Here is a 24,930-nt window from a genome sequence, read left to right on the forward strand (position 1 = left end):
GATCAATCGCTATTCTGTATCAAACAATTAATATTCATTATTGTCACTTCTTCGCAACAGAAGCCATCGCAATGAATTGTATCTGTTCTGCTGACTTTTATAACATTTTACAGAACCGCCTCATTGTTATGAAGAGGAATTAGCAAAATACTTTTTTCATTCGGCTTGCGATACAAGTTGTCATGGAATAAGCTGTGGGTTAATCCCCCTAATATTAGCGACACTACGTATCAACAGGTGCACCAATGTGACTGTTGTTTAAAGCCGTCGCCTGAAAGCCGTTTACGTCAGCAGATCAGATTGGTTCAAAGATCAGACTCGGCGGACGAGCAGACTCATAAACGGCCGGTCTGCCCCCCTTTCAACGGACTAAATGGATACATGCTTTTATTCGACGCTCCCATTCTTTAATAAGTTCGTCGTTCTCTTAAGTGATCCGCGCTAGTTCTTTGGCCTAAGAGCCAAAAGCTAACAGAGGAAGCATTAGTTCGTTGCTTAGAAGGGACGGACCCCGCAACAACAAGAGCTTTGTCCTTCGCAGAAAGTGGGTGGACCAGATTGTGCGCGCAGCTAAATTAGCCCAACTCCAGCTCAATCTGACCGCCGGCGTATGGCAGAAACAAACGCTTGTTTTCCCTCTTTGCTTCTTTTTTTCCTAATCTACGTCCTTTCCACTTTCTGGATCCCCGTCTTCGGTCATCTTCTATTCGACAGCTCATTATCCTCACCGATTCGTCGTAAAACTTCGTTATTCTCTCTATCGCGTTCCCAGAAAACATCTTTAGGACTGCTGGAAAATCGCGTTGTCATGGTACTAGCCTTCTAGGAGTAACTCTTAACGGCCGCCAGTGCCGTAGCTTGGTAATTGCACATCTGGCACCTATTAGAAGCCTAACCTTGACCCTCCCCCGTTTCTGCCTCGCCTCGCTCCACCGACGCTGGGAGCTCCAAGGTCGCTCGGCGCGTCCTTCCTCCTTTGCTATTACCATTACCACTTTTTCAATGATAACCTTGGACCATAGCCTTATGGACCTTGAATGGATGCCTTTCGTTCGGTCCACCTTCCTATGCTCTGGCTGAGTAAGAGCGCTGTCAGCCTCAGCCTCAGTTGTTAAGCTAAGCTGTAGATTTTAATATGTAGGCAAAAATAACCGAAGAGTGTTTGCAAAAAATATGTTGGCATAACAGTCGTTGCGTGCCGACTTTTCGAGCAGAGTAGATGGCCTAGGCCAAGTAGTTTCGCAGTTTTTTTAACCTTCTCAGCCAATCAACACTCATAGAAACTCTAATAAACCTCAGGACTTCCGTCAAGAAATAGAAGTATACTACCTACTACTGCCGACGTCTGGCTTCAGAAAAATGGCTTGTGGTGTTTCGGTGCGTAGGCGTCCCTATGCTCTGGTCGCATCCGTACCCCTATTTTGGAACTCACGTTCCTGGCGTTCATTGGTACGTTCTGTTTCTCAGATATCCGGCTATTCGGGAGTACATACTACCGACCAGTTGTCCATTCAATCTATTCTAGCAAAGCAGAACCACGATATTCAGTGGAAAGGTTTCTGCGGCAAGGTCTTTTGTTCTTCTACTTTCACTGCAATTCAGCTTTATTTTTGCCTATCGACTTCCTCGTTGCTGACGAGTTGCAACAATAAACACAGCCGGAACTCTACCAGACTTACACGGACTGCCGACATAATGACAATGACCAATGCTGATATTTGGTTTTCCGTACTGTAACTGAGGCTTTGCTGACGGCTTCGGTCCAGCCGGAGCTTCCAAAGTGATTGCAAGACCGATGTCGTATGCGTCGCGTGACGGAGCCTTAAAATGAAACCGTCAGCTTTCGCCGATAGTACGGTACAGCACGGCATTGAACAGCAAAGCAAAATTACTTCGTTCTTTTTGTCGTCATCGTCGCCGTTGTTGTTTACAGAAAGTGGCGAGGGCATAGCGCGGGAACAAGCATGCACGGGCGACAAAATAGAAAGCGAGAGGATTTAAGGAAGGATTTAAGAACCTAGGGACTAGTAGGCGGTAAGTAGCGTCTACCTAGTGGCAACGGCGGTAATAAAGGACAATTTTGAGTGAAGGCTAAGCCCAGCTTACGCTCCAAGTTGAAACAGCGCTGCTGGCGCTCGTCATAGCGGCAATGGTGGCCACAACTTGCCAGCACTGCTGCAGACGGCGCCGACGAACACGGGAAGCAGCAAATAGAGGAGGGTCATGGTGCGATATTACGGCCGATCGACGCATTGGCTCGGCTAGAGAAAAGAGTAGAAACATGACATAGATGAAGGCAGATTTCAGTAAAAAGAATTGCGCTTCTGCTATTTTGAGAAAAAAATTTGACTTTGATTTGGTAAAGCTAAATAATTCTCCGAAAGAAAGAGCGAGAAACAGTCATCGATGCTATATCGACAGGGCGGTTGAGAATTTAGTAGAGCTCCGACAGAACCGATAGTGACCGTAGCAGACGTCTCGCATAGTAGCGGTCGCTAGGTGCCGGCTGGCTCGGTCTGGTTGGAACGGATAAACGTGCAAAATGATGTGGTGCAAGAGGAGGGCATAGACTGTGGAATAGCTGCAGATTCTGGCAAACCTTGGGAAGGGTCAAGGATTTAACGGAGTGCACAAAACGATAGAAGAGCACGAGTAGAAAAGTCAGCCCCGGCCGGCCTCTTTCTCTACTGGATATTTAACTCTATTATCAAGATGTGCGCTAAGTGTTGTAATGACCGCTAGTGGGGGTTTAAAAAAATAGCAGAAAAATAACTGTCTCTTCTAGAAATGGCGAGTTGTGGGTTTTATGCTAATAATAATAGAGGAGGTGGCATGGACTGTGAGCAATAGACAGTCGAAATTTGTATTTTCGTTCTACAGTTTTCTTAAAGGGATGCCGCTGTAGTTGTGCTATGAGAGGGCAGTCGCTGTCAACTCTGTCGGCATGTCCCTTTTCGCCATTTTTGCTTAGATTTCGTAGAAATTTTATCTTCTGAGGGATTTAAGGCTGAAACATTTTATGTATACATACGTGTGTGGGAATGATTTTTCGTAAAGGCGTGGGGACAGAGTTTGTGTCATCTTTAAAAAATACAGGTATTTTTCCTGACGGTGTCAGCCCGTTTTTAGTGGTAAACTCGTTATTACCTCTTCAGAAATTGTTCACAATGTACTTTGCGTACACAATAAAAAAACACTATATAAGTATATTGTGCTGGGAGGGGAGGGGGACATTTAAACTGAATTAATCTTCCTCTGACAATCGGTGGACTCCAAAAAGACCCATGCCATAGACCTAATTAATGAATCTACAATCAGTTTTGATGTTACAGATAAGAAGAATTTGTTTAGCAACGATCGTTGCATATTAACGCGTACTAAGCCAAAGACCTTGGCTCTGAACGCCTTAAACAAGTATAACTCCTAGTTGCTTTTGCCGTTACTAATATAGCGTTCGGTTCGCAATGCGGGCGGAGATGAGGTGGGGATTCGAAGCAATTGCTTCTGCATACAGGGCAATCGCACTGTTTCGGCTGCGTCGACTGGTGGTTCCAGATAGCTGCTTATTTCCTTTTGGTAGTTAATTGGATCAATATTTAATCGTCTAAAAGGTAAACGATATCAATAGAAACTATATTGATTGCCGCTGCCCCTTCGTCACATTGGAAAATTGAACGGTACATATAAACGTTCGGTGATTTTTCTTCGTCATCAGCAGTAACTTGGTATTTGATGTGCCGAACAAGTTTACTAATGGTTCGAGACTAGTTTAGAGCGTGTGAGCTTCGCGATTACCAAAGAAGCCAGCTATCAAGTTTTAGTCATCTCGAAGGCTTTTTGACATCAGTTCGAACGAACCATAATAGCGAACGCCGTTTGGATAGTCACAGCGTATGCAATAGCCGCATGCAAGCTTACGTTCCACGCGAATATGGACGGTTCACTATTTAGAAATCTGATAAGATAGATTCTAATCGATCGCGGGCGAACTTTCAAAACTTCAATACGAACGAATTAAAAATCAAGGTAAGTAGACGTACAAACTATAACTAAAAAGTATCGAGGTTATCACATCTGAAGCCTCTTATAGATAACACGCACATAGTACTATAATAGACATTTCTCTAGACCTGTCTTCCTCAAAGAAACACGAAGCACACGTAGAATTGTTTAGTAAAAACGTTCAGGATGTTTTGGCCCATGTCCATAAAAGTATTTGTCGATTTATCCTGAGAGCAGTCTAGACAATATATATATATATAGACACGATGTGCGTTTAGATAAATGATCGAGTTTCACTTAAGGATACTTACTTGCACAGTGTTAGTGAATCGATTTACTTGACAGTGAAGCTCAACAAGCATTTGAATAATTGTATTTTTTAATTTTTCGCTTTGGCCACTAGGTATCATGGATTTATGTAGCGGGTTCCTTAGGCGATACCAGTTCAGAGTTCCAAGTGTGTGCGCATTATAAAATCTAACTAGACAAAGCTAACAGGTCGAGCTTTTGGGGCATTTTCGGGCAATATTCTAGGCTCGTCACTAAATGTCTGTTACAGCGGCATCTGGCTCCCTATGACAAATAGCATCGTTATAATATATTCATCGTACAAACTCAAAAGAAGATGAGTTTTCAAATTTCGGCAAATATTTACTGTATTTTGCAATGAGGTTACGATAAAAAGGCACATATGCTGTCGTCTGCCGAACCGATTGAGACGTCTACCGTCAACGGTTTCCTTGATTACAACAGGTCATTAAGGAAAATGACCAAAACTAACACACAAAGGGGCCATATCTATCCCTCATGACAATACTAGATCACATAGGTCTTGGGTACTATTCGGCAAAAGCGGAGGGAACTTCGACTGGGAATTTTAATTTATCAGCAGTTTAGGCCAGACCCTGCATTACCGGACTATCGTTTGTTTCGGCGTCTTTAGAATTCTGTCCTGCTGAACCCCGAGGAACATGAGGAACGTAGACGTCATCTATATATGTATAATTAGACGTTTTTAAATGAATAGTGACAATTGACTTCATCAGCAAATGGCCTGTATAAGCACATTTTTGAGCTGCAACTCGCAGTATATTGCGTCAATTTTTTTATTGATCTTTTTCAGAAGAATTTGGTGTCATTTCTTATGATAATTACCATAGAAAGAGGTAAACGTGATACAGTAGATCATTCAGTATCAAGCGTTACATAGCAAACTTTAAATTCCTTTTCTTTGCAGGCCATTGTTATCTATGATTTTCGACTGTTTGGATAGTAACTTATTTATTTTGCTGCTGTAAAAGCCTGAAGTGCGAACGTGTATGAACTGGCAAAAGGCAACCGTGTTAGGATTTAAGTAATTTTACTTTTGTGAAGTTATCAAGATTTTATAAAAACTAATTATCAATAATCTGTAGGAGCAATGTCTGGTGAGCGAGATTCTTCAACTGTAGCTCCTGCGTTTCTTGCCGTTATGAGCTTGAACGTTGTCGTGCAACGGAAGTAATCTATCTTTGTTCACTAATTTTAGCTACGGAGTTTTTCCATCGTCTCCACTACATCCTGAGAGTAAGTTGTAGCCGTAATCGATAAAACAAACCTCAAAAAGCTATAATAACACCTGTATTAGACCACAAAACAAACATCATAAGCTTTTGCAGCTGCATGATTCATTGATAGTAACGTTCCGCCGGTTCAGTTATGTCCACCCACTGATATAACCTTCTGCGATTATAGCAGAGGATTCATTTTTCATCGTAAGTCAGAACTCGGTCCTAGAATGAGCCACTGTTCTATCGTAAGAGCAAAAAGAAGCAAGCGTCTTTAGGCCTCTGTTGTTGACCCTCTGCAGAATCATGTTGCACCCATTTATCTTACTTGTTTGCCGTATTTATTTGAAAGAGGTGAACAGCTCTGGTGTTTTTTATTTATACTAACCCTGAATGCTAATCCCCGTGCGTTTTAAGATGGCTTACCTTCTATCACCGCTCTCACTCTTCCGTCGTCCAAAATTTCCTTCCAGGAGCCTTCACACTAACGGTTCACAACGTTTCTAGTGGTAGAACTCTAACCGGATATAAGGTTTGTACGGCAAGCTGCCTCTGCAGTTGCCGTTCTAAGATACTACTGATATGCGTAAATCATTAAGAGTTTTTTTAGTTTTCATGAGTCGCTACAACTCGTCTGCCAAAAAACCAAGTGATGGTATTTGAGTAAACTATCCCAGATTTTAAGGGGTACAAATGCATCTCAAATACAAAAAAAAAAAGTTCAGCGAAATGTCCCACGGCTAGAAAAGAACGTCATTTTAAAATATGAGATTCCTTAGATGACCTAATACATATATATATTGGCTTGACAGATCATGATTCGATTAAGGATTATATATATAGGCGTATATATATGATTGCATTGGTTCATTTACGCTTTTCCGTATCTGAACCGGAATATTACGGTTGCATGTTCCGGCATGAAAATTTATTTATTATTTTTACCCTAACATGCTTCATTCTACTTGAGGCTACGAAAATTCTGTATGATCTCATCTATACGAAACGATGTAGATCAAAGTTAATTCATTTGAGACATTTCTATGAAGTCTACGGAGATCTTGTTAGCGTATTCCCCACGAGCTGCTAATCTTAGGTCCTAGTTTTGCCATGATTAATAGGTTCATCGTATTCTTCCTATGTTTCTGTCTGCCTTTAACGTAACTAACTACATTGGCATTGATGATCACAAGTCCATTCAGGGCACGAAGAAAATTGAATCAACGAGTACGTTATCACAGTAGCTCAAGTTACTGCTGTATAGAAAGTTTACTGTTGTAGACAAATTATGGATTTTACACTGTTGTAAGTAAGCAAAGTAGCTTAATGTTGATCTACCTTGCTCCTGAAATGAAAAAATGCAAAAAAAGCATACATTCTGGATTTATTGGGTACGTTTTTTTTTAATTTTTTCATCGCCGTTCTGCCAAGATTTGTCATTCGTTCTTAGACTGTCATGATATAACAGAGACAATCATATTTATAGTAATGCGATGGTAAACATTAATACGCGATCGCAATTTAAGCACAGCTACCTAGTTACACCGCCACACTAGAGAATGATTTGTAGTTAGGAAAATATTATATCGATTAATGGAATAGAACATGTATCACTGGCCAAAGGCGTATCAATAAAAAAAATCTATACACGATAAAAAATGTACATACAAATTAGACTGTGTCATTTTCAGGTGGACGTGTGCATATATTCGGCTACTCCCGACTACTTAAAGTCGATGAGAATATTTTCAGTTGTCAGTTCTTTTTACTACGCGTTAAGCAAGATGACCAAATCATATTGACGTACTCTGTTAATAAGAAAAATGAGTAATGGGAAGTGAAGATTCCCTTGGCTAGCAATAATGCATAGCTTGACTGCTTATTGTATTTATTAGTTTCGTACGGCTGCTTTTGCTCACTTGACGTTTAGATGGCAGACTTGGCTAAGTTAAAGTTTTCTTATGGAATAATTACTTAATACACGCGTGTTTGCCTCGCAGTTACAATTTGGACATGACCCATTGAAATTAAAATTATTACTATGACTATCGTTTCCTATAATAGTGAACAATGTCCCGAGTTCATTCGCATTTTTCGCTGTCACTTTCCACAAGGTATAGTTTGTCAATCATTAGATCTATTATTTATGATATTACTATTTGCAAGAACTTACTGTCGTTGTATTATTACTTGCCCTAAACAATACTTGCCCCCATTTCAGAGGAAACTCCGTTCGAAACGTTTGGCTAGCGTTTCCTTTCTAAGTTAATCCCCCAGCTTTATTTTTCCTTCTGCGAAAAGGTTGCGTGTACATTATTATACCGTGATAATCTCTATCGGTTGACTTTCGGGGGGCCTACCACCGGTCTGAGCCAGCAGGTTTCTCTGGCTATAGATCTACACCACATCATGTATTACACATTTATATACTACAAATATGTCGATTTGTCCACGAGTCCATGTTCGAGTTATTTTAACTCGTCTGCGTCAGGTCCAATTTCCCCCTTCTTTATGATTAATTAATTCGCTTCAGTTGGTATTTTGTTTGTTTTGACGTCCGCTACCGTGAGTATCTTCTGCACTGTCTGAAAGTGGCGAAAGTTAGGCCTGCCAGCCATTCTGACAGAAATTCTCCCTAATCTTAATCTTCCTGCCACTGCTGTATTCCTATAGAAAGGTAAATGAATGGCCTGTCGATAGAGAGAGGAGATTATCAGCAGCAGCTACAACCACCTTCACAGGCGCAGGCGTATGCTCATGATTTTGACATGCACCCGGTGCCCGCCAACCTGCCAGCCCTTTACGTCAGCTTGCTACATTGGCATATGTGGTATGGGCAAACAAGCTGTTCGCTCCCAATCTGTGGAAGTACTAAATAACACCGTCGTCATCATACATTTATGTGTGTATAGCAAAACCAAACGGATGTACACATAAGAGAAACGAAAATGTTCTGTTTTTTCCGACCGAAGAAGGACTGACAAATGATGGACAAGCCTTTCGTTGTCGCACACGCTCCTTTACACCCTTCCACCTTCATTAGCCCAATACATATATATTGATTTATCAAAAAATATCGACTATTTTTAAACCGAAATTAAGGCAAATTCTTCTTAAGTTAAAAGAATATTATTAAACTAAATATGCACCGCTTTGATCGATGCCATTTTTTTGGTAGTACCATAAACCCATTGCTTTAAAACTTCCATGGTTTTGGGGAAAAAATTGTGACAAGCGATTTTGACATTTCTCTATTGAAAGTAAATTGACACTATTATTATGGGGGTTCTGCAGAGACCGAAACAGATGATAGTCTGGTAGTGTAAAATGCGCGGATTATACGACGGATACGTTAAAATATCTCATATAAATTATTTTTGTGGTTCAACATGGTCATGGTGGAAGACAACGATTTTTCTATGAGTTACTTTAAGTTTTGCCACAGAAGACGGAGGGCATTTTTTGCTTGTTTTTTTTACTTGTACTTTTCATTTATTTACATTATTATATTAAGTATTTTCCTATGCATTATTTTTTCATTAATTGTATGTGATCTATTTTTATCACCTGTGACCAATCGCTTTAGAAATAGCTAGATTTAATTGTGTTCTGTAGGGTTTTGCAGATATAACTATCTAATAATGAATTCTTGGTTCCTTGGCGATCGTATGGCCACTCGCGTGTCAGTCTTTCTCAACTTCTGCGACCATTTCAGCAGCCTTTTCGGAATTAGTCAGCTACTACGAGGAACATCTTTTACATTGAAATTCCCAGAACGAAAGCGACATAACCATCTTTGGGCATTCCTTCCAATAATGCATCATGGTCATGAACTGCACACATTTTTTTAGAGGCCTGTGCATTATTTGAGGCTTTATCTCAATAAAATAGTAAAATACGGCGAGTCTTCGCGGAAATTTCACTTGTCTTCAAACCGCTCTATCTTAAATCTTAACAAAGGCATACTAGCAGTAGAAGCGCAAATATTACTATCTTAGCTTTCAAATGAGAGTAGCGCCGACGCTAGTCATGTTAACAAAGACATGCGACTATAGGATCACATTACTAGAAAAAACGCTCCATGTTTTTTTCGAAAAGCTAATATACAGCGAAACCACTGCATAACTTAAAACTCTGGACCAATTGCTCTGGGCAATATACCAGACAATGAATGCTAACTTATGGTATCGACATGTATATATATTGATGCTTTTTGCATTTTTCCGAGTTCGGTATAAACATTTCAACAATTATCGTGGCCACGTGAAAAATGACCGTAAAGTGGTAGATACACACCACTAGACCATTATGATTGCGCTGTTTACTTGAAGAATTGAGGGCTTGTTACTGTATTCCTTAGCTAAACTGTGTGTACCCAAATTGCAACAACCAGCCTCAAACTACGGTCTGGATTCAATTCTATTGAAAATATTTGAAAAAATGACAGTGACCTATTCCATTCAAACTACAAACAGTTTACATTGCACAACTATCTGTCTGACGGCTTCCATTTATCCAAGAAGATTAATTATATTTGCAAGAGATGACTATCTATTAGCGGTGGTCCGAAAGCATTAGTTTTACTAAGACGACGTCTGAGGCCATTGAAGGTCTCTGCTATCAGAATCGCTGCCTGGTAAATGATCATAAAGAATTGCAGGTTGATAACGCTGAAAGTTTCTAACAAGCCGTACCTGACCATTTTCTTAGTTAGGGACGATGATTGTAAATAGGGTACGCACGAACAGGGAAGGTGTTAAATCAGTCTCTTACCAGGAAAATGGCTTTAATGTTTACATACTATAGCTGATATGGCTGACTATGAGCCACAACGCCTTTTTCCAAACGGTAAAAATCAATTTTAGGCGCTACTACCATTACTAGGAACCGGCGTGTTTACATGATATAATGGATTGACGCTCAAGTCACGTTTCGTGATCCGGCATCGTACGTCTTCCCCGCCCCACAGATGCTGTGCCCCTTTACGTCGCGGTTAGACGCGAAGAATTTCTTGTTAAAGGCGCATGAGTCTAAGCATGATCCTCCGTTCGCATGTAGGTACTTATTATGTTGAATTCGAAATTCTTCGATAAAATCTCTTTTCACAGCTGGATTCGGGTCTTATTTTGCTCGTTCTTTTCCACTCTCTCCTTCCATTCTTTTCAACTTTCTCTCTCGCTCGTGTTCATTCTCGGTCACCTCCGCAGGCCTAGAAGTCTGTCTATCATGCCTTCGAATCTATGCTGCCTCTGCCATATCGTGTAAGGTTCAGGTAACAACCGTTCACGACCGTTTCTGTGTCGTTTTGGAATGTACCGCTTCTGAATATGTAAGTATTTAGTAGTTCCTGAAAATGGAACATGGAACATGCTGGAGATGCATAAACTCGCACACGTTTCCGGAGAACGGCGGTCGCCATTGTCGTTTTAACGGCTGCATGTGAAGGTCGTGGGAAGTTGAGGTGCACTTCCAGGTATTGAGTCAAACCAGTCCCACGGCGTTCGTTCGGCAAACTCCTCACACTCAAACAGCTCGGTCCTCGCTCTGATTACCCTCACTCAGCGCATGTCCAACTAGTTCAGTGAGTCACTCTCGCCATTGCTGGTTAACCACGTGGTAGAACGTCGATGACTCAGGGAAACGGGAAGCTATGTAGCATGGATGCCCTAAAGGCTTGTTGTTGTACAACGGGGCGCGCGAAGAAAACGAGGGTTTATAACGGGGCGATCGGTACTTGCCGACGGGGGTATAATAGCTGTTCGATGGCGAACAAACTTCTTAGAAAAAAAAGAGGCAAAGCATGACAGCAAATGAAACCATTCTGCCATCATAAGATAGTAAGATATCTTTTTATAGAATGTGCATAGGTGAAATCTCGTTAAGCAAATAGATGAATATGTTGCCACGGTAACCTGTGTGGTCGGAGATCGTTAGGGAGGATCACAAAATCCTACAAAGGAAGAGAGCGGCTGTTTACTACATGCACATCGGAACAGATTCGTATTTACAAACCTTTATCCTTATGACAAACTGCGATTTGTTGTAGCAGTATATCTCCAAAAAACCAGCGAGAATGCTTGCATGTGTATAATAATGTACTATAAAATTATTTGTATTTATTGTTCAAATATGTATGTCTCAAAGAGGGCACCTCATACTTTTATCATGTCAAAGTTTGCCTTGATTTAGAAAATTAACGGTCACAAATGAAGTATTAAGAAGCGAGGCCGCTGTTAATTACTCGGAATAGGAGAAGTTTCCGTAGATCCGTTTATACAAAAGAATTGACCCACCCGAACATCCTACAAAAGCTATGAATTGAACCGAAAACATAAGAGGTCGCCATATTTTGCCAGCGTTAAAGAAGGATGATCGAAAGCAAAGGAAAAAGCTTTTTCGCTTATAGAAATAGCTATGAAGTTAAAAACAATGAACTGATTATATTTTTAACAGAAGTAACGTCGAATAGCTTTTTGATATGGTTTAAGCGAAGTTTGTTGTGAAGCACAGGTTAAGCACACTCACTAACACATGCTCATTTGTTGATATACCAGAGCAGACGACAGCATTGGTCGCCTTGGTGCGGGCCTGTTCTCAGTTATGAAAAATGACGAAAAGGTCATTGGTTCAGGCTTATGACCAACTAAGTAAACATTGTCTGTGCGGAAGAACAAGCCTTGTCTTCTGAAGCAAAAGTATTGGCTCAGTTGGCTTCGTGTTCCCGCGTGAAGCTTTCTAAAATTCCCCCAGGTGAAATATGCGTTAACTATATGCATAGTCTATGTTCAAATTCAACAGTATAACCTACTGTATATAGTCTATTATACAAGTTACTCATAAAGGTACTTCAGCCTTTAAGCAGTGAAACGCATCTCTGGTATATGAAGGCGAAGTAGCATTAATCTAATGAGGTATTCACTTTTATAGATATTGAAAAGCAAGATACGCTTATACGAAGCTTAGCTATATGAAGAAATTGTTGATTCGCTCATTTGACTACTTTTGGTCAAATATATTTTGCTTTTGAAAACCAGAAGTTCCATATTATAAGTACTAGCGATAATACAACCATTGATGGTGCGATATTGGAAAAAATTGCCAAAATCGCGCTAGTAAAGACTGTGTTGTGGGCTGCTAAGTTCAATAATGGTTTAGCAAGCGTCAGATGATGCAAAACAGTTGTATATTTTAGCTGTGAGCTTGACTGAAATAGACGGGAGCGAGTTTACTAAATCGGACGGAAGTTTCAGTGTTGTTCATCTCCTAAATAGGTTAGGTTTTGCGTCCTATGTCTTAGATATTTGTAAGGACAGCCTAGGAGATGCTATGTCATTACTGTATCGTGCCCCGCTGAAGAAATTAATTTAAAATTATCAATCTAAGTTTAATAAGAGACGAGAAGATAAATAGAAATTGCTAACAACAGCCTCGATGAGGTCGATTTTCTATGCCGTCAGCAGCAGGCAGCGCAGACTGAATAGACAGCTTTCACTTGTTGTATGGGAAATTTCATGTAACAACAAAAAACTGTCTGCCGGCAAATAAAAGACACGGTAAACATATTATTATTGTTGCCGTTCAGGAGTTTTGAAGAAAATAAACAACGATAGTTGACAAGATTGTCGTGAATTTTTATTTTATTGTTCCACTGAGTTTAATAACATGATTTGTTCATTACAACAAACGGCATTAACTATACGCCAGGCATAGGAAAATGAAAACCGAGTACTGTGTCGATGTTACGTTTAGGTGAGGTTACATATAGGTTATGGTCAACCTTAAAAACAGGCTAATCGTTGATAGTTAGCATCATATAACGGTAACCGTAAAATCGTATACAGAATTAGTTGATGACAGCGCTCGTTCGCGTGGTACCAGACGTTATGGTTGAATAACAGTATCTACTCATATTCTTTTTAACCTTTGCTTTTGTTTCTTTTCCGTTTTATTAATTCAATTTACAACTTACTGTGAAATTACTCAAGTTTCAACTAAGTTTTTGAGGAAGTTTGATGATTATTCTAACAGGTGACTCGACTGTCATTGTGGTACACGTGACGACATGGATGAACAACAGACCTTAGGTACATAGCCCCCTTTGGTGGTGATATTATTACCGGCTGTAAATAATGTATATTGCACACATTCTGGTTCGGGCTGCCGCTGATAACATATACTACAGGATCAGTGTAAACATATATCGTTGTTTATAACTATGTACGGTAGTATAAGGGGACAGGTAACGATGACAAGGTCGCTTTTCCATTCGATTTTACTGCATTCGATCATTACTAAATAACTCTTAAAACACTGTATTGACTTAAGTAGAAAAAAAGCAAGGGAGAAAAGCTGCGATACAATCTATAAATGCAGCTGTTTTTTTGGTCTCAGCGGGACTCACATTGTAAGGAACGAAAAACCCTGTTTATCTTTAATCAGCTCAGTTACTTATTGGTTAGTTTGTCGCCCCGACACTTGATTTTCCTTATAGCGAACGTCTGCACGAATTTCCTCTCGCTAATATTGAGACAAATATTTTCATTAAAGTGACATTTTCGGTAATAAAAGGAGGACCATATTTAGAAGACAACTTTTGTCGATCAAGCAGTATTACTACGAACCTTAAACATGTGGGTAGTCAAAATCATATTCCGTATCGTAAATGGGTAGAAAGCTATTATATTGTCTATCAGACTTGCTGTTGACAATTTTTCTTAAAAATAATTCAGTATCAATGCTATCCAGTACACCGTAATAGCTGTAAGAAGCTTGTAAATAATTTTATTCAAGCGTGATGTATGAAACATTCGTGGGTTAGATCGGTGTATATAGATAAACTTGATAACTTGAAATCCTGATCGATGTGTCGACTCTACCTATCCTGCTTATTGGTGACATTTATATGTGTTCTAATCTAACTCAAATGCCAATTGAGGCACTTTTCAATAACTTTACTATAAAAAGTACCTTGGTGCTAATAATATTCGATCTTTTCCTATATGTTTTTAGGAGACGAAGGCTGCCGTCTCTGCCGGAGTCAGTGCGAAAACAGGCGTAGCCGACTCGGGCGGGGGGTCATCTGGCTCCGGAGGATCAGGCGGACCTCTTTTGAATATTCCTGAGCCCCGAGGGCTGGGGGCATTCCGTGGTGGTTCACTACCGAATGTCGCTCAAGGCACCACTGGCCAAGGCGGTCTACAAGGAGCCCGACGCAACGGGCCCGTTGGTGAAGACTCGCAGATCGATCTTGCCGATGCCCTCAACAGCCTTGAAAGCATGAAACGTGGGGATGTCAGCCCCGGCCGGGGAAGGGCTCATCATCGGCAGCGAGCTGCGACTGCCAGCTCACACCAACGGGTAAGTCTGTAGTAGCTGACCTAACTTCAACTCTAACCCCTCTTTCCCCTTGGCATTCGTCCATCCTTACGTGCCGTTTCGCTGATTTCCGTCCACGGTATTCTATTTTTTTAATGAATTAGTTTCCTTGACTTTATTTAGCGTTTTTTTTTGTTCTATTGCATTATTACTTTTCAACATGTTCGCACATTTCGAATTCACCCTTCAGCGCACAGCTCCCGCACAGCTTCAGCAACACGTGTTTGAGTCATAGCTCTACTGGTCCGACGTACAATGGTCCAAATAAAATTAGAATATAGAATATAATAGAATAGAAAAAAAACATAGCACAGTATAACATCCTGGGTCCTCCCACATATGTATAAGGACGGCGCGTGCGCTTGAAGCGGCATCCGCCAATGAATGAACTCACTGTGTACGAGAACGCCATATAAGGGAAACAATGGGGTCGGTAAAGGTACTTCGGCTGTGCAAGTTGCATGTCGAATGGACGGAAATTACGCACAAAGCGGGACGTTACGAACTAAGCCGGGCCCTACACATGAGTGGAATACTTGGACAACTGAGCGCATTAGAAGTGCGTCCTTTGCTAGCAGCGTCCTTTTGTACAAGCTGTTTTCCTAATTAACGACCTTTCATTGGGTCATGACAATATCCAACCAACGATGTCAACAACAACAACAATAAGTTAGACTACTCTCTAGGTTTTTGAATGTCTGTGGTATATAGTACCATGACTGTCTTGTATTCTACCTGCAGGATATTTTCATAGGGAAATAAATATGGAATAAATATATGTCGATCGTGTCGTTGTTATTGGCGTATTGAAATCAGCCGAGGGTTTCTGCAATAGCAAGCATGTACAGACAAGCCACTCAAAGGTTTATCAAACGTTTTTATATATATAATCATAATGTATAGTTTATCTCCTATCGTATATAATAGTGACGAACAGCGACATTTTCAGAGTACTAACTTCATAATTCTTTTGGTGTCAAATTCAATGTTTTTCGGTGGAAGACCCGTAATACATATTAATAGTTTTTAGTCATGAATATCTTTATGATGGAAGAAATAAAGCTTTAGGCTAAGAATGTTTTCCGTTCGATATACTATGTTTAAACCTGTCTCACATTATAGTATGACGTGTCACCGTACTCATCGTCCAATTACCTGCCTCTTCCGCACGATTCCAATTGGCGGAGAACAAACTCGGACTCCGCAATCAACCAAAGTCCTTTGAGGGATGCCAACTTTCATCAGACGACCACTTCGCCATCGCATCGAAGAAGTACAGGTTAGTATAATTTAGAAGTAGAATGACGAAGAAGCCATTCGGCAAAAATATCACCTACAAAGACAAATCTTGATGTCACCGCTGCAATGGCAATTATTCACAAAACTGTTCTACATATAAGAGCGAAACGTAATACCAAAACGTGTTTGGGTCGAAGTGGGTTCTTCGCAAGTCGAATCAGTCACTGAGGATAGACGAATTTTACTTTGCCATTTTAGTACCTAAGCATTTAACACTACGTGACAGCGGGTAAAGCACAAACTTAATTCTATTCTATCACTATTTGTAACGAAGCAACTACTAAACAGCATAAATAAATAGTTTACTTTACAAACAATATTATATACCAAGAGTTTATTAGTTAAGAATTAAAGCCTTTCTCAAATTATTTTCTACCTTAATTATTTCGGCTGCAACGTTGTTAGTGTGTCGTCACCACGATACGATGCGTTCTGCACGATTCTGACAGGATGTAGATTTCTCGACGTTTTGTCACGCTTAAAGCACGCTCAAGGTGTCCGGCGAGTCATGAACACAGCCTCGGTTGTTCATTAACATTTATTTGTATTAGTACTTATGGTAACAGTAGTGGCAAAGGACAGTTATGCGGTCAGAACGGTTTGTACCGACGTAAACAATAATGAGGATGAAAATCACTCAAGAGAGACTGATTGTCAGAGTACTACGTGATCCATACATTGTTGCGATTGCCGGAGAGGGTATTCGAGACAGTAAAGGTCTTCGAGGCCACAAATTCTTCTTATAGCAACGTACACATGGCATCGTGCGCTTTTATGCCTAAAAAAGAGCTCACACACGTCATAGCGATAGGTCAACCTAAATGCAAGTATGCGTATGATACAAGTTGTGTGAACATAGCTAGCGCTGGTGGACCCCACCACAAGAAGTGTCTGGGTATTGCTACTGATTTAACAAACCTCAGGTGTTAACTGCTTCGATGGGTTCGTTGAGATGCAATGTGTCGTCATCGATCAGCCAGCAACACTCAATCGGAAGGATTTCATAGTCGACAAGTTGACATTTTGATAGACACTATAGGAGCTAATCAGCTTTACCACCATCAGGCGTCAAACGTGCTGGTCGAAGATCTTGTCTACCTAGGCTTTCATAGATCTATTTTTTGCAACATTTTAGGTGGTGTTTTGATGCGCTACTTTGAACGGAACATACAAAAGTTATTATAATATAATCATAGTCTAGAATATTTCTTGGCGCCGAGGTCATTTACGACTTTTGTTAATAATTTACGCAAAGTGATTTAGAGCCATTTTGTAGCATCGGAAAGCTTTGAAAGCCAATTTGAGCCGTATTGCAGACTCCCTAGAAGCGTTGACTGAAAAACATCTGCAATTGGCAGCAAACATTGGCAAAAGCATGCCGCTTTTTATGAGTTACCATATCACTGATCTTTTTATGTCACAGACGACGCCACATGATTTCTCCTTTCACTAACGAAAGCTTTCCTACTGATGTTTATCACTGCTTTTGAATTTCGTTGCTTGTGTTCGTATTGTCGCCATCGTCTTCCATTCTTAGATTACTTGTTTACTTAAGCATTATGTTAAGAGCTAATCCGAATGATATAAGAGGAAAAAAAATCAATGAAACTTCTTATAACTAGCAGCTCGTTGTTAACACTGATCATGAATATGAACCGGAAACAGTACACTCACCCCCCATACCCCTGCCGTTGAAGCATGTTGAAGCATGGGCTGTACGTTGAGTAAGTCGCTACCTTTCTTCTGTTGTATTTTATCTTTCAGTTAGTTCTCATCACTATTTACCTTTCTTTGTTTGTCTTCCAGTGAACTCGTGTTCACAGTCGGAAGTCATGCAACAGTTGGGTCTCTACCCCGACGACCAGACTCCATGTCGACCGCGTTCGGCCGAAGCTGATACTCGGGGTCCCATGGGCCATGTCCAGATCCCAAGTCTGGCTCATCTCTCACCGCCGCCTACCAGCGCAGCGCCTGGTGGAATGGCATTGGGTCATTCCGGTTCTCTACCCGACCTAACCAATCTCCATTTTGCTACACACGGTCCACTCAGCACAATCGTTGATGGTGTCCACCCAGTATCGAGCCACGTGTCCGGCGTAACGAGCCTCGACGGCTCTCCTGAGAGCGTATATAGCGACTACCACGATTTCCACGATTGTCAGGGCTCGCCAGTCCATCAGCCAATGATAGCATTAATAGGACCAACCGCTGGCGGACCATCAGTGTCCACAAGTGTTGTTGGTTCCTGTAGCGCGGTTCCTGATGGCGCTAGCCAACAACAACAGCAACAACAGCAAAAACAGCAACAACAACAGCCACTGCACAATGGTAACAAGTCAAATTGTACAGCTGCAGGCCAATTGGCGAACCCGCAGGTATCACCGCCCAGGATTACCGTTGAGGTATGTGCGTCTTACAATGTGTGGTAATGTAGTGGTGTTTATTGAAGGATAAAATAGTAATTGTTTGTATGTAAACAAATTTAGCTCAACATTTGAGTGGTGATAATAATTATCATTCTTATTATTAATAGCAACTCTTCTTCAATTGTTGTACAGAGCTAGTGGTATATGGCAGTGTTATCTGTGTCAACGAGATAATTGATTTTGTATCGTTATATCAATAATCATTACGTTTACCCCCGGTCAATATGTAGACAAAGCAATATGACGTATTCTACACCGTTGAACGTAGCCAGTGTCACTACTATCGCTTTACATAAAATTTTTTGTTACTCTTTCCTCGATATAGATATGTATGTATGCATATGATATTCGGCTGAGTCTACCGTAAACATGACAGATACTTCTGATGAGCGCTTCATGAATGGCGGTGACTTTCTCAATTCGTGGCTTCTTAAAACACTCTTTTTTCCCGCTGTTCTATGTACGCTGTCTCATTGGCATACGACGGCGGCAAGAGCAGACATGTTCGGCCAAACTAGCCACTCGTTATTTCGCTGTTCGGCCATTGAAATATGCCTTTTTTAGGGGCTGAATTTCTCGTTTTGGTTGTCGCCTCCACTTTAATCAAAGCGCTTCCTCTCGTAACTAGAAGAAAACTAATACAGGAGCGTGACTACGAAGTGGAGAAAGACATCCTGCTTGTCTCCGCAGTATACTGCAAATGTCTTGTTTAATCTGTTTCTATCAGAGACCCATGAATCGTAAAAATCTGCACTAATATAATGATATAAATTTTTACCTAGTTATTATTATTAATTATTAGTTTAAGTGTTACAGTTTCGTAACAGTAAACTTGACCTAAATTGTTATCGGCATTGTCGTCATAATGGCTGACAATATTAGTTTAATAATAATAGTTTACTGGGTCTTCAACATCACATCAATCATGGCCCGGCGCTGTTGAAAATTAGTTGTTTCTATATGACCGCGGAAATCAATATTATCGTCCGAGTACAGAGGGTCAAAAATCACGCTCGTGTCAGAGGAAACGCGATCACCGTGACATCGCGCGATACCGCAGTCTATGCACTAATTACAGCCGATTTTATGATAATTTCCTTCCCTGTAGAAAAACACAGAGACTGTTTTCCTTTAACAAAGATTTTAGAAAAGTCGTCTAGTAATCTTACAATTCAGCCTTCAAAGCTCACCTTGAGATCGATAATGGATGGAATCAGGGTTCTTCAAAAACTGAAATTACATACTCCTCTGCTACATACAGATTCAGAGTTATAAATTCGTTCTTTGCCGACTATTATATAGAATTTTTCATCATACTGTCTACAGATAGTTTTCTTATTGCTAATTATTTACAATATAGACTTATTGGCTAACTTTAGCAGCTTCAAAAACAAATATTTACATACGTATATATATGTGCGTATAGCATTTCGGCATCGCGTCATTATTGTTATGCCTTACGTAACTATATACGATCTATATTAAATATATTACACAACAATTGGCGGGAAAAAGCATTTATGTATTCGAGTGTGTATGAAGCCGTTGATCTGTTAATGTATCCGGCAACACTTGCGCGCCAAGGATACTTGTAGATTTTGTACACGAATTAGTTTCAAATAGTATTAGAGAAACTAGTAGTACCTTCTCATTTTTAATAACTGATATATTTGATAAAGGAGTAGCTAGGAAAAGCGACGATTCCTAATTCAACTGCCAAAACAAGAAAAAATAGCGCGACAATCGTTGGTTCTTGACACGAAGTTTTACAGAAAAAGGTCTCGAAAGTACCCATATCGCCGCAGCACAACGACGCTAGGAGAAATGTACACATCGATATTGTTAACTTTAGCGATAACCGGTCAATCTGGTTTTTTCATATCAGTTATTAAATATGCTGTTTTAAATTCGTCCAGATGCCCGAATGGGTTGTTGATATAAATATTGCAGTAAACGAGATATTTTTTATAGATAATCAAGACATATGTTATTAGTACACATTATTTTTGTTGAAGAGTAGCAACAGGAACGAAACAAGTCCCAAATTTGTAATTCTCGGTGCTCCTGTTGAACTCGCTATCATAGATAGAGCAGCTGACGCGATTTGTTAGCAGGTCGCGAACTGAAGATCTCTCTAATCCGTATTTCCCAGATTTAACCTCGACGAGAGTGAGGACAAAACTGTCATCAGTTTTTATCTGTTAAGGTACCTATCAAAACAACAGTTATAAGTAATGTCGGTAATATTTGTCGATCGATTAAAAAGCGAAGACGTTAGAAATTGCAGTCATCATATAGGCCTGGAAAACGCCACCTTTTCTGTCGTTTACGCAAGGTATCCAAATATATTTGACCACCGTCTGTATAACTCGGGACCCAGAAGTGTAGCCACTCCGATTAGCTGTCGCTAACTGCACTGGCTAGATCATTTAACACGGTTGCTTTGGACAAACGTGTGCGCAGGTCTGCGCTTTGTGCGTATAGGCCTGCTGAGATAGATAGGACATCGTATGTAAACTATGCAGGCAATTTGCCCGGCCAAAATCTGCCTGGCATTGAATACAGGCCCTATGCAAATGGCTAGAGGGTTTGCGTTACGTCGCGTTAACAGACCCGCTTTAGTGTTTGTTGGCTGGTGCCCTCTACCGCTGAGCAGCGCGTACAAATTGATTTGTATACGATTTGTGATTCGGCGGCTGTATTCGCCAACGAAGCCAAATGAGCTTGTATCTGGCGTTGTACCTTGCGGCCTTTTTTGTTGGCCTATCGTTATTCGTGTCTATTCCTTGTATCTCTGGACGTCTGCTATCCTGTTTTGTTTCTCCCTAAACAAGAGACAAAAAGAGCCATAGCGATACCTGGGCGTAGACACCGACTATTAAAGCTCTTTTTCCTGTTTTACGTCTGCTGTTTAAGGTGTCAGGCACTGCTTAACTAGCAAAATATGCCGACGCCCTATTTCGAATTTAGACCTCCAGGTGTGTCTGAGGCGAGCAAAAGAACACGTTATCGGTACGCTATTACGGAGACAAGAAATGGCACCTGGACGAGAAGCAGTAGAATTACTTCATCGCTACTGGTTACATGCAATCGAATACTGTACATGTAAACTTAACTATATTAATATTTGGTAAAGTGGTGTTAATGAAAGTGTGACGTGCAGCGGTAAACAGCTTGTGTAAAATTCAGTTCAAAACCATTGCGTAAAAAATGGTAATATCAAAAACCCGGACTGAACCAGAAGCGGGTTTCCTGTTATATAAACGAAACACCGGATAGCAGCTTTGGCAGAACTATTGCAAATAGCATAAGTGACTGTTAAAACTGCTGTGCCGCTAACAGTCGTAGAAGTAACCTGGGTAACAAATCCGGGACTAGAACCAGAAGCACTTAGCTGTTGATGTGGCTTCACCCACCCGACTGACACCGATTGGGAGTTCGTGTTCAAATTTTTTCGCTTTTCTTTTTATCGAAGAAAAACAAGTGAGGTCAGTGACAACATGTCTGATTTTCGACAACAGCAGTAATAATCGGCTTTTAAGCTTCTAGAGCCTGTAACATCTAAAACTGCTTTTGCTACTGTAGTCGTATCGGTCGCCTATTCTGTCTCCGATGGGTGCCCTACACTCCTCGAAAATTCTCTCTTTACGACTAATTTGCCAGCCATAAAACGACCATAGACAGTCGTACCTAATGATATAGCATTACACCACACACCATAAACAATGTTAACTGAAGTCGCAACCTAACTAACCTCTGTAGACATCGCATCAGTGAAAACTCAACGATCGGCTGACCGTTTTGTCTGAAGCGCTCGAACTTCTTTTCCCTCTGTCTCTCTCTTCCTTTCACACTAACTATTCTTCAGATTTTTTTGCGGAGATCGCGATTACTTGTATGTGGCGAAGTCTGTGCTGACGTTCTTACACCTAAACAAACGTTTTTACCAGATGGCTGACACGGCGGCCAGTTAGCAGCGAGTCAGCCTATATCGTTGCACGCGTCGTATCCGTCCTTTCTGCCGTATAAGTGAGACTGCGCTCTGGCACACGCAGATTGAATATGTGTTGTCGAATGTTTCGACGTGAGTATACAACCAACAGGAAAAGGCGCTCTACCATATTATTTACTGTAACCTTGTTTGTGCTAAATATAGATATTGTAGCAAATATCTGCTTTCACCTACATATATTCCACATATATAGATACAAGGAAGAGCCTCTACACGCAGACGGAACATTTAGATCTGGCTACGGTGGTCGAACATAGTTACCGACGACGGTGCGGTGTCCACTTTACCTTAACGCTTCTGTCTGGCCGCGTTATCGTACCGTGTCGTACGATGGGGCGAATGGTACTAAACGAAAACAGGAGGTCGTACGCAGCCCCTCAGTCGAAGCGACAGAGAGGTCAATACTAATACTGTCTGTATTGTTTTTATCACCGCGATATTAGCCATTCGTTCACGGTCACTGTTGAAGACACAGACGTGCGTATAACTCTATGAGATGTGTCGGTGCCTGGCGAAGGCGTTCGAACAACACAGTAGCAGTGTTTACCAGCCGAATGGTCAAGATACAATGCAAAAAAAAGAGGTAACTAAGCGAACAACGTCTCACATTCTCGGAAGACAGCGCAATAGTTACACGTATTCATTGAATTGTTATCGGTAACGGCAGATTTCCATGAGTGAGTCTTCACGCTGCCTTCTCTGAGGTTTTTGAGCATTGTCGTCAAATCGTTTAGTCCTTATCGGGAGCTTTTTCAAGGCTTCACCAGACTGCTGTCGGACGTTGAACGGGTAACTAAACATTATTGTATGTGCAAACGCTGCTAGAATTGCTCATTATATTCAAGATGCTGTCTAGCATAGACGCGTATACCTCTAATGATGTACTTTTCTACAAGCATTATCGAATCTGCTTATGGTGTCGATGAGATCAACTGCGGCATGATACCCGATAATTATACTGTATTAGGGCGAGACCTGAAGCTTGCTGAAGTAAGAATCAGGACGTCGATAACAATCGATTGATCAAGGGCTCAGAGCTCATGCTTCCCTTTGATCCTTACTAGAAGTTCTTCCCAACTCGATAAACGACTTACGTGACTCTACCGCCTTCTAGTTATTAATTAAACGAACTTAGATAAGACCGTTGTGCTTCAGTATTTTGCAGCGATATGAACAATATAGTTTATCTATAAATGCGGTTTTGTGAGTCAAATAGTCGGAGACCGACTGGAGAAATCGATACTGCAGGCATTGGTAACGAGACACAACTTGTGTTTTTACGGGAAATCGATAAGTCTTCTAGTCCATAGAGAAGAGCCAATTGATGCAGCTTATAATAAGCTTTGATATGACTGTGATGCTTTATGTGCAACGAGAGAAAGTGAGTGAGTACAACAACATTAAACGTCTTAAAACTTAACGTAACTGTGCAAATTAAAGCTGAAAACGTTCTAAAACACATTTCTATGTACAGATGAAATTTTACGTGTGAGTCTGAAAATTATGTCAGGTTATGGTTATCGTTCCAAGCCAATTGTTGCCTTGTTCCCGCAGAGGCTGTTCATTCTATTGCCCGCGCACTGATGATATACTTCGTATAATAAGAAAATTAAATTTCGTTCGTTTTTACTTGTCAACGTTCCACTGTATCGGTATAGTCCAACTGTTCTCTTAACCAAAATATAACATTTTTCGAAAAGGAAACATCCTTCATTTCAATAATCGATTTATTCATAAAATGTAGTACTTATAGATTATGTGCGTGGTAACGCAAACGTTGTATTGTCTATCAACATAGCATTAGGTATTATTTTTATGAAGACTCGCATACGTTTGACTCTCCATAGTTCTCTATTAAATCAGCCTTTCTAAAAGCTTTCCAGCCAGCCTAACATTTTTTTTAGATTTTGTTCCAAAAAACAAAATCAGAATATAATTTTCCAAAAATCACGTTCAGACTATTCATTAAAGGGTACCTAGTTTGGTATTAAGAGGCTTGAAATAGACGAAAACACGAATCGGTAGCACCTGTAACCTGCTTTTGCATCATGCTTGTGTTAACCTTATTCGCTTTCTTCAGCTCCCTATTATCTCCGAAATGGCGAAACTGAACAAGGTTGGCTGTGGTTTTGTTGAGTGTGTATGCCTGGGTCTGTAATCTGCCTGGATCTGAGGGAGTCGCGTACCGCTCTTTATAGTCATTATCCGTACTACATTAGCCAAATAACTCACATGTGACGATCTTAATGCCATTGTTATTCTTTTGCAT

At 40.7% G+C, this 24,930-nt stretch overlaps 1 protein-coding gene and 1 long non-coding RNA gene across 15 annotated transcripts in view; one reads left to right on the forward strand and one right to left on the reverse strand.

Annotated features, from left to right (window-relative positions):
• Positions 1–24,930, forward strand: part of LOC111254662 (uncharacterized) — a 63,569-nt gene that overhangs the window by 24,721 nt on the left and 13,918 nt on the right. For 13 of the 14 annotated variants that reach the window (XR_015317803.1, XR_015317801.1, XR_015317802.1 and 10 more), the window contains 3 exons: positions 14,559–14,906; positions 16,047–16,203; positions 17,988–18,625. Coding sequence is in view for 6 of the 14 variants with exons in the window: in XM_086975786.1 (XP_086831912.1) it covers positions 14,559–14,906; positions 16,047–16,203; positions 17,988–18,625 (1,143 nt within the window). In the remaining 8 variants the exon portion in view is untranslated. The remainder of the gene's footprint in view (positions 1–14,558; positions 14,907–16,046; positions 16,204–17,987; positions 18,626–24,930) is intronic. The other variant, XM_086975782.1, reaches the window with a different exon arrangement.
• LOC111254669 (uncharacterized) lies at positions 16,120–19,911 on the reverse strand. Its single transcript, XR_002675128.2, has 3 exons — positions 19,840–19,911; positions 16,600–17,001; positions 16,120–16,257 (listed from the first exon to the last, which is right to left on the reverse strand). It is a non-coding gene; the product is annotated as an uncharacterized LOC111254669 (long non-coding RNA).

The sequence above is a fragment of the Varroa destructor genome, unplaced genomic scaffold (assembly GCF_002443255.2).
Source record: "Varroa destructor unplaced genomic scaffold, Vdes_3.0 BEIS01000007.1, whole genome shotgun sequence".
NCBI classification, from domain to species: Eukaryota; Metazoa; Arthropoda; class Arachnida; order Mesostigmata; family Varroidae; genus Varroa; species Varroa destructor.